The following is a 13,068-nucleotide window of genomic DNA, read 5'->3' on the forward strand; positions in this document are numbered from 1 at the left end:
CGCTCAGGGTGAGTGTACCTAGCGCCGGGCGACTCCGGAGGCCGACAAGAGACGGGGGAATCCGAATCCTGTACAAGATTCCTGCAAACGTTATCAGAGAGCTTCCGCGTCGTCATTTTCATTTCAGTTTTCAGTTATTAGGTATAGCCCTGTGAGCCATGCGGCCCTTGACTCGGGTGCAACGGCAACAAACAAAAACATGAACAAGAAACATCTTAAAGTGACTACGCGCAAGAGAAAAACACGGGAAAAAACAGCAAAGTCTTCCAGAAAAAGCACCGCACATCAACGCTGTGTGCAAAAATCCCAATGGGATGCAAGTCAAACAACAACAAGAGCCCGACGCAAGTGTTGGGCGGTGATCTTCTCCGCTGGCAGGCTCGGAGGCTTTCCACAATGTGGTTGCTGCTCATCCCATGCACCCCGGAGCGACAACGATGACAGGGATAATTGAATCCCGATGGGGATTCGAGCTCTTGCCCTTCCGATATCGAGTAGAGCATCGGTTTAGGTGGAAACCCCTTTGCCGATGAGGCTCAGTGAAGTTGAAACCGGTCCATATCTTTACTTGATGATGGCCGTTTGAATGTGAGAGTCACTTGAACTAAAAGACCTCTACATAAGTGAATTGTAACCATATATTAACATACGAAAGTGAATTACAGATACTTTGATAGGCCTCTTTGAAATACAGGTGCATTTATTTGAGCTCTACTAAAGGCAATGATAGCCACTTTAATAGGCTGCATCTGCATCTACAGAGCTCTCTGAAAGTGAATGGGAGTCTAGTTCATAACAATACCGCTATGGGAATCCCAAGAGCGGCCACATCCGTACGTAGAGCAAACACACTGGACCTCTCAAGTCGAACGCTGGTCACTTTGAAAGACATCAATAAAGTGAACGGTGCTCGCTTTAAACGATGTCCCCCAATTAATACAGCTACATTAAAATTAATACACCTCCACCGGAGGAAAATCCTCGTCGCCAATTCCATCTAAATCAATTAACGTGCCGCTCTCAATCGCGGACACTGGTCGCTTTAATTAAAAGCCCTCTACGGCGGCGATCGCCGGTCGCCAAGCCGTGTCAAATGCAGGCGATTTCCGTCCCTCGCCGAACCGCTACTTCGTGGTGGTAGAAAGGGGGGGGGGGGGGGGCGCCCGTACGGAGCCAAACGCACGCAAGAGGTGGCTGGGGGGCCGAGGGAGGAGGGGGGGGGCCGAGGGAGGAGGGGGGTGGCCGGCTTCGGGGGAGGGGGGGCACGGCACGCCAAGCGTGTTTGCGAAGGCTGCGATAGGCCGTAAAACAAAGAGGGAGAAAGAGTGGCGAGCGAAGGCAGCCATTGACGGTGGCGAAGTTCGCGGGCCCGCGGCAACGTAGCACATTTAAACGGCGGCTGTTTCAGAGCTGGCTGATTTTTAATTTCACGTGTTATAATACCGAGCGCGTGCGTAAGCGTGAAAGGGGGGGGGGGGGGGAAGAAGAAAAAAACGAAAGCCGAAGGCATCATCCCAAACTCGGCGATTTGCCTATGCGTTTCATTTATCTTGCCGGCCGCCTTGAAATGTTAACAGCCTCATTTCTGCCGTTGTACTCCGGTTCTGCCTCATAAACGGGCACATTTAACCTGCTCGGCGCCGATTTTCATACCGCGCGCGGGGCTGCCCGCGTCAAGAGCAGGGGGGGAGGGAGGGAAAAAAAAGTTTGCGCCTTGGCGGGGGAGAGGGGCCAGCCTCGTCTAAATCTCCGCGCAAATTGCAAGGCTCCATAACGATCCATCACCGGCGTGACAGGTCCCCGCGCCTCCTAAAACATAAGCGACGGCGAGGGGGGCGGGGAGCGGGGGGGGTGAGAGTGGAGGGGGGGGGAAGAAAGAAAGAAAGAAGGAAAGGGAGAGAGGAGAAAATAAAAAATAAGAATGGGGTGCAATGGCTCGCCTTGCCGTTCCGCTAAAGTTCGCACGCCTCGCGAGCCCCTGCCTAGGCCCTACCCCCCCCCCCCCAAACGCACGCACGCGCGCACACGCCGGCCCGCTCGCTCGCAGTTTTGCCGTAACCCCTCGCGTCTCGTTCGCCGGGAGAAAGATTTGTCCTCATCTGCGGCTGGCAGCCACATTTGTGGAGGTGCGCGCCCGGGGTGGCGGTACCGGCCGGCGAGCCGTGTGGGGGGGGGGGGGGCCCACGAGGGATTTACCGCGTTGGGGGAGGGAGGGGTGGGGGTGGTCGAGCTGAAATTGCAAAATGCCGCGGAAAAAGTTTTGTTTGGGCGCGAGAACTGAAGTGCGAACCGACGTCGCGCCGCACGTGGCAGTGGGGGGGGGGGAGGTGGGGGGGGGGCGCCACGGTCACTCGACTCGCGAGTGGAAGGTCGCAAGTTCAAATCCCGGTCGCTGGTTGGCCAGGTCCGTCATCATCACCATGAGTCATGCGCATCCCTCTGCCGGGAGGAGTCACCGGCGGTTGCCTCGTAGACAAGAGTGACCACGACTCGAGGAATGAGCAATTGTGGGCTCGTTTGAGCCAGGCGGACGCTTTGACTTTGAGCCGCGGTGCACTCACAGGCTCCCACATGCAACACGTAGAGACATGAGCTTCGCCAACTGAGTGCCCAGAGGTGATGACTGCTAAGATCATAACTTGTAACATTCTATGAACTTTGATGACCCTGGGGCATACTTCATAAAAAGCATGTGCAAGGATGGCCCTAGCCAGAACCCCACATTTAAGCATTGTCTCCATTCACGTTTAACTGCTGTACGGAACGACCTAAATGTATTACCCATATCGCTTCAACATTTAACAGCAATGCGTTCGAATAGCGGTTAGGACAATGAGATGATTACGCATTTCCTAAACCAAACCGTGCAAGGTTCTGTTTGCGAGCGCCTATCACGTGCCGCACTGCACGCAAAGCGGAAGGAGTGTTCCGGTACCGACGCCCGGCACTCGGCCGCCTTTGTCTTCCCAGTCCCAACGAGACGCTGACCAAACCGCCTCACCGGGTACTCGTTTAACCCCGAGTCGACCTGGGGGAGGGGGAGCCCGAGACCGAGATTCAGACAGCACCTGCCACTGGCGTCGTGGATGTCTGGGGATGAAACTCGCGTCGCGAGGAACGCGGCGTCTGTGCCGCGACGGAGACGTTTGCCTTTTGTCGTTTGGCGCCCATGACAAAACGCTGTGGGGGGAAGCGCTTAACATTTTAAGCAGACGCACTTAGCCAGTTAAAATCGGGCCCATTTCCCTAGAAATTTTTTTGGGCGCTTTTTTTTGTTGTTAAAATACGGCTGACATATGGGCCAAGTTGTTTGTGTTGTTCGGGAGCGCTTTCTACACCATTAATTTTTAGTACGCGCTTCTAACCTTTCTGCCGACAGTGCTGCCTTCCATCACCCGGCCCGCAGATCTTGTGTAAGGGGTTATTTAGTTTAAGTACCATGTTCTATAGTTGGGTGTTCTTCTCTCACTAGCAGTATTATTATTACCCATCTCAGTTTTATTTCCCTGAGAAGATCTGTTCGCTGCAGGCCAGAGACTGCGGCCTTTACGTGTTTTTTTTTTTTAAAAGCTGTTCAAGGATGATTCAAGGATGATTCAAGCACGAGCAAGACCTGACCGGCACCGTCCACAGTAATGTGGAATTGCCAATGCTGCCACAACCAATATCACTGTTGAGAGTTTGGCCAGGCAGCACTGTAGCTGAGCAATGAATTGACAGTGGGAAAGTCGCGCCCGGGGGGAGGACACAGCCTAATCAGTTTCTCCAGGGTTGATGAGTCACGAGTGGTCCTCGTGAGGATAAACCTGTCGCCACAACCACATGAATGTGGAATTTCCACCGCTGGTTCAAGCCTGCCGATGACTCGTGCTGCTCGACTGGGGAGAAGCTCAAACGACCCGTGAACGTTAACACAATAATTTAAGAGAAGCCGACGACGTTGCAGGCAACATGACTCCGACTGGGTGCACGGCTTGGTTCTGGTCAACGAATGAACCAAAACTTGGGGAAAGTCCACCGAGACAGAGAGCTCACTCGCAGCGGAGACCTGGGGATAAAACTCTCCGAGCAAAAACGAACACTGCGCGAACAACTGGTTGTGAATCACAACGTGAATAAAGGATAATTAAATATTCAGCACAATAAAACATCGCGACAAGATCTCACCGCTAACACCCCCCCCACCAACCCCATCAACAGAAGCAATATTCTAAGACAAAAAACATACTGTTAAAACACTTAATTGATCAAGGTAATGATACTAATAACTTTAGAAAATAGACCATGGAAGGGAATTTCAAAGTGGAGCAGTGCGAGGAAAGAAGCAGAAAGAGAAGCGTTGTGACCTCCAGTGTGGTGGGTCAGTGGATGAGTGAGTGGGTCAGTGGATGAGTGAGTGGGTCAGTGGATGAGTGAGTGGGTCAGTGGATGAGTGAGTGGGTCAGTGGATGAGTGAGTGGGTGAGTGAGTGGGTGAGTGAGTGGATGAGTGGGTGAGTGGGTGAGTGAGTGGGTGAGTGAGTGGGTGAGTGGGTGAGTGAGTGGGTGAGTGGGTGGGTGAGTGAGTGGGTGGGTGGGTGAGTGAGTGAGTGGATGAGTGAGTGAGTGGGTGGGTGAGTGGGTGGGTGAGTGGGTGAGTGGGTGAGTAGTGAGTGGGTGAGTGAGTGAGTGGGTGAGTGGGTGGGTGAGTGAGTGGGTGAGTGAGTGAGTGTGAGGATGAGTTGTTGTTGTGACCTGCAGTGTGGTGGTGGTTGAACAGAGTGGATTAAACGAAACAGTCAGCCTGGTCAATAGAGTCCTCAACATCATTGGAGGATTCAACACCCACTGGCTCAGCACTAGGGCCGATCGTCAATACCGAGCGTCAGTGTGCCGAGCGTCGGTAGGCCCACAGTTGGTACCGAGCGTCAGTGTGCCGAGCGTCGCTGCCGAGCATCGGTGCCGAACGTCGGTGTGGTCAGCGTCAATGCCCAGTGTCGATGCAAAGCGTCGGTGCTGAGCATCGGTGTGCCCGGCGGTAGTGCAGAGCGTTGGTGGCGAGCATTGGGGTGCCGATCGTCGGTGCTGATCTTCGGTGCTTAATATCGACAACCAAGAGCGCCCCCCCCTCCCCCCCACCGACAGGCTGCGTCCCGACTGAGAGAGCTGCTCACCCTGGCAGACGGGCAGTTTTTGGAGAGGTGGCCTTGCTTGTCACAGTTGCGGCAGGTGACCGTCTTGTCGTAGTAGCGGATCCTGGTGGAGTGGAACGACGGCCCTCTCTTGTTCTCCAGCGAGGCCTGGCATGAGCACAACGTAGACGCAAAGATCGCCCAAATAGCATTAGCAGACTGTTGGGGCAAATGCTGTTAGCGAGCACTTACGAAGGCAGTCACGGTAAATGAGGGGGTGGGGTGGCCAGCACCACGCCCAGCCGCCTTTGTCTCCCCAGTGGCGATGTTTACTACACACCACACCAGGTACTCATTTGAGGCTGAGTCAACCGAGGGGAGGCCCAGGACCGGTTCAGATAATCGCCACTGGCGTTGGCGGCCGTGAGCGGGAATCGAACTCGGGTCGGTGGGTTTCGAGTGCAACTCGCTAACCGCTACACGACAGCTCCCCACACTCACACACACCAGCGATTGCTGAACAGACAAAGTGACTGTTGGGGCATGTGCTGTTCTAGCTCATATTCATACACACACACAAATATATAAACATAGGACAACACATGCATACAAGTGAGCTAATCGCTCAAACCGCAGCGCTAACCGGATGAAACAGGAGAATATAAATCTGACCAAATATTATAACTGACGTGAAAAATCGGATGGGTGAGTACAGCAAGCAGATGTTTTTTTGTTTCTGACAGCCTAATCGTGAACAGCAGTACGAGTGTTCTCCTCTCCTAGGCGTGGGATTCCTCCGAGCAGTCCGCTTGAAGCCCCACAAAGCTTTTCAAGAAAACTGAGCCAATATTCCAACACTCAATGAGATTTTAAAAATGGGCAGAAACACGTGATAAAAAAAAATTATACATACTTTTTTTTTTACCATCTCGTTACAAAAAAAAAACACAACCCGCGCCACGTGTTTGAGCTCATCGTTACGTCCGTCGTCTCTTTGATTCCTGCCGCCTCGGCCCCCCCGATTAGGAGGCTGCGAGGGGGGACGTACGAAGCGAAGCCAAAACAGGCGCAGTGGAACGCGAGGACAAAGATCACCCACCGTAGCCTGTTAGCAGGCTGCTGCCGGGGCTAGTGCTGTTAGCGGGCAGCACCTTTGAAGGCCGCTACGGCACGTGAGAGGGTGGGTGGCGGGAACCACGCCGAGCCATCTTTGTCTTCCCAGTGGTAACGTTTACACTGCAGGTGCTCATTTAAGACTTGGGAGGCCAGGGGGGAGGAGGCCCAGGACCGGTTCAGATATTTGTCACCCATGTTGGTCGTGAGCAGGAACCTTAGGCCCGCTGGTTTCGTAGCGCAGTGTGCTAACCACTGCACCATTGCTCTCCACACAGTTATACACACACACACTAACACACCTGTGCTCACAGTTACACAAAGATCCCCCGTATAGCCTTAACAGACTGTAGGGGCAAGTGCTGTTAGCGAGCACCTATGGAGGCCGCAACGGTACACGAGGGGGTGGGTGGCCAGCACCCCGCCCGCCCGCCTTTGTCTCCCCAGTGGCGATGTTTACTACACACCACACCAGGTACTCATTTGAGGCTGAGTCGACCTAGGGGAGGCCCAGGACTGGTTCAGATAATTGTCACCGGTGTTAGCCGTGAGCAGGAATCGAACCCGGGTCACCGGGTGCAAAGCGCAGCGTGCTAACCGCTACACTACCGCTCCCCACAGTTACACACACACTAACACACCTGTGCTCACAGTTACACGCACACGCACACACAAACACGTGCCCGGCTCAGGAGACAAACGACTCGCCCAACTCAGTCAATGTGTACAAACAGAAAAGTACTTAGCTGGTCATCTTAGCCCTGGGGCAAAAGCTACATTATAGCTCCTTCCCTATAAACATCTGGCAGTTCACCAGCACTGGTTCAAGGAAGGCTGACTGCTGATGAGACACTTTCGGTCAAAACCGGTTGAACCAATGCTGCTGATGGGATGTGTAAAAAACGCAATTTTTTACGTGGAGGGACAGATATACCGTCGTAAAGTCTGCTCATTTACTTTGTGACTTATATTCTCCACAAAGATGCGAATTATCTTGCAATAAAACAAGCTGTCGTCCCTGGCGATGGCGAGATTTCTCCGCTCACCGATTCCATTCTCTGCCACGATCCGAAGAAGTAATTTTAATCAAGAAGTAATTTTACTCAAGAAAAAATTTTACCCAAGAAAATGTTTTACTCAAGAAAGCATAATTGTTCGTCCCGTTGGTGCCATCGCGATTTCATCGTTTCTCGTTTGTCGCCGCCGACTCTCCTTTGTACAGTTTTGTTCGCTCCGTGCGACTCAAGGTAACAATTTGCGGAAAATGTGTACAAATTGTGACAAATAGTTCCTATTACACACTGTTATTTGCGCAAGTGTAAAGAATCCATTCCGAGCGACGACGCATCGCTACCAAAACCGAGCAATCACCTCCGGCCGCACTGAGACCATCGCCTCTCGATGCACGAGCCCCGAGGCGCAGCCCCACGCGACGCCGGGCTGAACCGCGGGCGCGCCGCCACATCCGCCAATTCGGTGCCGTGCCAGCCGCCCCCCAGTCTCTCATCCAGGTAACCCCGGCCCCTACCCCCCCCCCACCTCTTCCTCCTCACCCCTCCCCCCCACCAGCAAAGCCACCCAGCCACCTCCATGAATGTTCTCCTTAGATCGGACGCTGCTAATGGGGCGGCCTGCGAAGGCAAACCTTTAATTAAGTTGCCGCTATTAAATTAAGTGCCCCGGCAGGCCAAGCGCTCTGAATGGGGCGCACTCAGAGCGCCGCGCGACCACACGGCCGCCCTTGTGGGCAGCGCGCGCGGATCCGGTTACAAAGGGAACGACGGCGAGCGGTCTTCCCGCGTCCCCGCGAGCCGGCGCTCGCTTATTACCCCGGCGCAGCGCGGAGGGGGAGGAGGGGAGAAGGGGGGTGGGGGGCTGGAAAAATGGCAAAAAAAAGTCAGCTTTGTTCAAAATCGTGCAAACAAAAAAAAAACCCGATTATAATAGTAATAATACGGGCAAAGTGGGGCCCCCTGGAAATTAAAATTAGGACAAAAAAAAAAACACGATCCAGGCCAGAGGTCTGGCCGCTCGCATTTCTGGGCGACGTTTATCGCGGTGAGACCGATCGCCGCTGAGAACACGCACGCCGGGGGGGGGGGGGGGCGGGGAGCGTGGCTGCAGAGTACGATGCTCTCCTCGATTACGGCGCGCGTGGGGGCCGTGGCACCGACACGCCGGGCGTGCTTGGTGGTCCTCCCGCAGCTCTCCCTCTAATGCGGTCATCGCTGTAACTCAGAGCGGACGCTTGATAATCTATTTTCCCAGATCGCATAAAACTCTGGCTGTCGCCTGATGATGCTAGTTGTAATTACTGGCGAAATGTCTCGGTACTCGAATTGTAACTGTTGTGGATTTACTCTCCAACACACCGGTGTTCTTAAGTAGCCACGAATTGCCATGTTTTGTTTACGTGACAAACCTTACCAACTTGGCTGTGTATCGGGTGGTGGCGGGATTAATGACACGTTTGTATTTACGCGATCTAACCCAAAAACTGAGCGTGGGGCCCGTCGCCATCGATGATGCCGGTCCTGAGCCAGCGGCGGTAATTCCACACTCCTGCGGTGGGTGCCAGTCTCTCCACGGGATGACCGATTCAGAACAAAGGTTCTTTATTTTAGCTTCTTCAAAGAAATAATAATAATGATAGCGATGGACTAAGTCGATTCCGAACCGGTATTTAAACTCGTGACCTTATGATCCCAAGTCAAACACTGTCACCAAAATGCTTCTCCCTCCCATAATCTGCCAGCGTGGGTGCTGGTCACCCACCCCCTCGTGTGCCGGGCTCACCTACATAGGTGCCCACTAACAGCACTTACACCCGAAAAACTCCATTAAGGCCCTACGCCAGATTTTTGTCTAGAATCTGAATACACACAAAAGATAAAGACCACCCCCCGGTATAGCCTGAACAGACCATTAGGGCAAGTGCTGTTAGCAAGCACCTATGAAAGGTGGGAAGCCAACACCCATGCCAGACCATCTTTGTCTCCCCAGTGGCGATGTTTACACAACGCACCAAGTACTCATTTGAGGCCGAGTCAACCTAGGGGAGGCCCAGAACCAGTTCAAATAATCGTCACCGGTGTTGAACGTGAGCGGGAATCGAACTCGTGTTGCCGGGTTCGCAGCGCAGCGCGCTAACCACTGTGCCTCCGCTCCCCACATACACGCATGTATTAAATATCAGTACTTATAAAGACACACTTTCACCTCGCCTTCAAGTAACATAACCCACGCACGCACACACATACATGGCCTGCACAGAGTATCAGTGGCCCTCTGACCATCATAACATCCTTACACCATTCCCTCCTCCACGCATTCCCACAAAGATAAAAAGCCACCACCACCACCGCCGCCGCCGCTCCCCGCCTTCTCCGTATTCCTCTGCCTCCCACCGTGACCCGACATTAAGAGGCTCGATTTCCCACACGGCCCCTGTGAGCACCACCCCCCAACCCAATCAGCACCGCTCACGCGGCAGCCCGCCAACACGCCACCCAGACTCGCACGCCACTTTATACACATTTCATTAGATCATCATCGTCATCATTATTATTATTTTTGGTTCACCGTGTAGGGGATTGGTGCGGTCTTCAAAAGCGCCCATAAACTGTGCGCACCTGACATGAGCTCAGCGCCGGGAGGGGAGGGAGCGGAGGCCGAGGCGGGTTCCCTCCCCCGCGCGCAGCGAGTGCGTGCCCCCGCGGCCGCGTGGCTTTGCGGAGCGCGCCCGAGAGCCGCCGACGGCTACGGCGCCCCGCCGGTGCCTCCGCCGTGGCCGCCTCCACGCCGAGGGCCGACGACGGACAGTGCGCGTTGGCGCCTTCTAATCGAAACTGGCCGTTGTTGCCGACTTCGCCATTCGTGCTCACGGGACGTGGTGGTGGGGGGGGCGGTGTGTGTCGCCGTGACCGAACAGCCCAGCGGCGGCCTGCGGACGGGAAGCTTCCGCGATTTTGGATCCTGGTTGAGGGTTGACGTCATCGTCGTGCATCCTAGGGCCTCAACAGAGTGCAGGACAACTTTGTGGGAATTCGGCACTGGTCGTTGTGTAGAGGTACTGGGCTCCACCATGGAAAAGGTGGTAACTTCCACTTTCCATCGGCTCGTGGATACCAACGAAGATGAGCGTCGCCACAATGGGCACTTTGACTTTGAATGAATAAATACTTCCAGAAAGCTAATCCCAGGATGAGATGCCAGCTCTCATGGGAACGAGGTCGTTAATCAAGGATACAAGTTAATCTGATGATTGACTGAACGTCACGACGCTCGGGAGTGTTTAGGGGCTTTGTTATATTTACCTTCCGGAAGCTTCGCAATAATGAACACGATCAAAGCACGTCTCAATCTTCCCAAAGAGCCTTCTCTACAAAATGTAAGTACGTATGACCCTCCTGTACAAAACCTGTGCATTAATACTCGGCGAGGCTTTTTATTGAAGCGTATCCACGCAGCGTCTCAAACATCTATAAAAAACTAAAACGATTTTTTTCTTTTACCAGATAAGGCCCACTGAACTATATAGCTCTTTTTCAGACAAGACCTGTCCACAAATGATCGCTCTATGAAGCGGCGTTAAACGTGGAAATTTCTCAGCGAAATACTCTAAAACGCACGTTCCTAAACGTAGAGGGGGAAAACCGGAGAAAGATCCACGCGACCCCAGGGGAGAAAATGCTAATTCCAAAATTATAAGGCGCCAGGGTTGGGATCGAACTCACGACCTCCTGCGTACCCGGCAAGGGAGAAAACATCTCGCCACCACGGTGCCCCATACTGTGTAGCTTCTCGCTGGAGCTCCTCTGCATGAATTCCCCATGGCTTGCCTCTTTGAGGCTTCCCAACACACACACATCTCTCCCTTGATGATTCCCGACGATTCTTCACTCTAAGCTCTGTCAATGAACCTTAGGAACCCTTTTCAATGAACTACAATGCCTCTCAAATGACACGTGCGTACGAGGATCTTCTCAAAAAATCTTCCCAAAGAGACTTCTCAATGACGTTCCTGACCCCAAATGCAAGGCATTTCGTGGTCTTCCCATAATGCCGCTCTGGCTGAACATACTTCACCCTGACGTACAAGGTACTTGGCGGCTCGCATCTCTCTTCCAGCTGACAAGGGTCCTCATTGGCCACGCTCGATTCTCCACACGTGCAAAGGAGAGATTGTTTTCCCAAAAAATAAATTACAAAACCCGCACAAAGTACAAAAATACTAATAAATAATGGCGAGGATGTGAGCCAGATATCAAGTTGCACATCTCCTCTCCGCGGGCAACTCCTTAAAACCTACCGCACACGTCTGCCAGCGAGCAGGCCGACACAATTAGTGTGGGAGCTGAAAACTCTGCCCCTCGGCTTCAGGGGGAGGAGGGCATGAAACTGCTGCTGCTGCTGCTGCCAAGAGCTCCAGATGACCTGGCCAACCTCCATCTACACCCAGGCAGGCCTCGCCGGGTCTCTTTCATTCAGGAGGGTATCGGCATGTTTGGCTAAAACCTTATCGGCAGTGTTTTGTGGGTGAGAGAAAACTGGAGTCCCACACACACGCAAAAAACACTACACAAAACATCAATAAGTCGGAGTCATTTCCTGCTCCAACGAGCAATGAAGCAATGCTCATTTCCCTAGGACAACCAATGTTGACTTCCCCACAAAGTGATACCTATTTTATGACCCCCTAAGGATGATGGGCCGAGTCGACCCCAAATCAGGAACTGAACCCACAACCTTCTGATCCGCGAGCCGCTCGCTCTGCGGCTGAGTCAGGGGGTCATTTTATGACCCCCTAAGGATGATGGGCCGAGTCGACCCCAAATCAGGAACTGAACCCACAACCTTCTGATCCGCGAGCCGCTCGCTCTGTGGCTGAGTCACTTGGTCGGGGGAAGATAACAGATGGATCTGTGAACCCACTTGCTGTACTGCCATATCCTGGCAGCCTTACAAACATGCCAGATTCACCACCCCAAGTACTGGATCCCAGAGGAGTGTTCCACCACGGCTCTGATGGAGAGACTCACCGAGTGCCGTGGGCCCTCTAATGCAGTTTGCTCCACGAGGCTGAGTGGCAGGCAAGAGACGGAGGTCGAGCAAGGAGAGACAGCAGGGGGTCTGGGTATTCCAGATCAACTGCGAGAGATGTTGACATCGACGCTGCCGCACCACGCCGTCTCTTCCTTCCTTCTGCCAGATCGCAAAACTGTTGCGCAGAGGACGACCGACCCCCAAGGTTCAATGTGAGAGTCGCCCATGAGTGTCGCACAACCCAACGTGGGGTCTTGCCGTTTATATATGTGACCTCTCACCTCCGGGGTCAGCTGCCTCCGTGTGTGAACATTACCACCGCGAACTTTGGTTTTCCCCTGGGTCCCTAACCTCTGTGGTGCCATTCCAATTCCCCGGTTAACTTTACTCCTCCAGCCTGCGCGTAGGCCCCCAGTTAAACGACAAAACGTCCGAGCGTCTCACACCGCTCTCTCTTTGCGTGAAAACACCAACCCCACGTGTCAACTGCTGCACCGCACGCACGGGAAACGCTCGGCGAATTCGCGCACCGCCAACGACGGCTGGAGCAAAGTCACCAAAAAGGCAAACTTTCCAGAGGGAGCCCATATCGGCAGATACACGCAATGTCCGTTTACGCCCCGTGAAATTCCTCGCGGCGCACGCCGGATTCAAACAAACGCCGACACCATTAGCTCCGGCCGTGCCCAAGCAAAGAGCAGGAATAAACCCACATCACGTCGTCGTGTCCGTGTCTAATAAAACCCATAACCATAAACCCTTGCCTCGGCACTCAACGCCGAGATAAGGCCATTGAGCAA

The 13,068-nt window shown here is 53.6% G+C and overlaps 1 protein-coding gene across 1 annotated transcript in view; it reads right to left on the reverse strand.

Moving 5' to 3' along the window:
• ZCCHC7 (zinc finger CCHC-type containing 7) overlaps positions 1-13,068 on the reverse strand; it is a 212,547-nt gene that overhangs the window by 111,520 nt on the left and 87,959 nt on the right. The window contains exon 4 of the mRNA XM_078859762.1: positions 5,153-5,278. Within this exon, the coding sequence (XP_078715888.1) occupies positions 5,153-5,278 (126 nt within the window). The remainder of the gene's footprint in view (positions 1-5,152; positions 5,279-13,068) is intronic.

The sequence above is a fragment of the Lampetra fluviatilis genome, chromosome 9 (genome assembly GCF_964198595.1).
Source record: "Lampetra fluviatilis chromosome 9, kcLamFluv1.1, whole genome shotgun sequence".
Lineage (NCBI taxonomy): Eukaryota > Metazoa > Chordata > Hyperoartia > Petromyzontiformes > Petromyzontidae > Lampetra > Lampetra fluviatilis.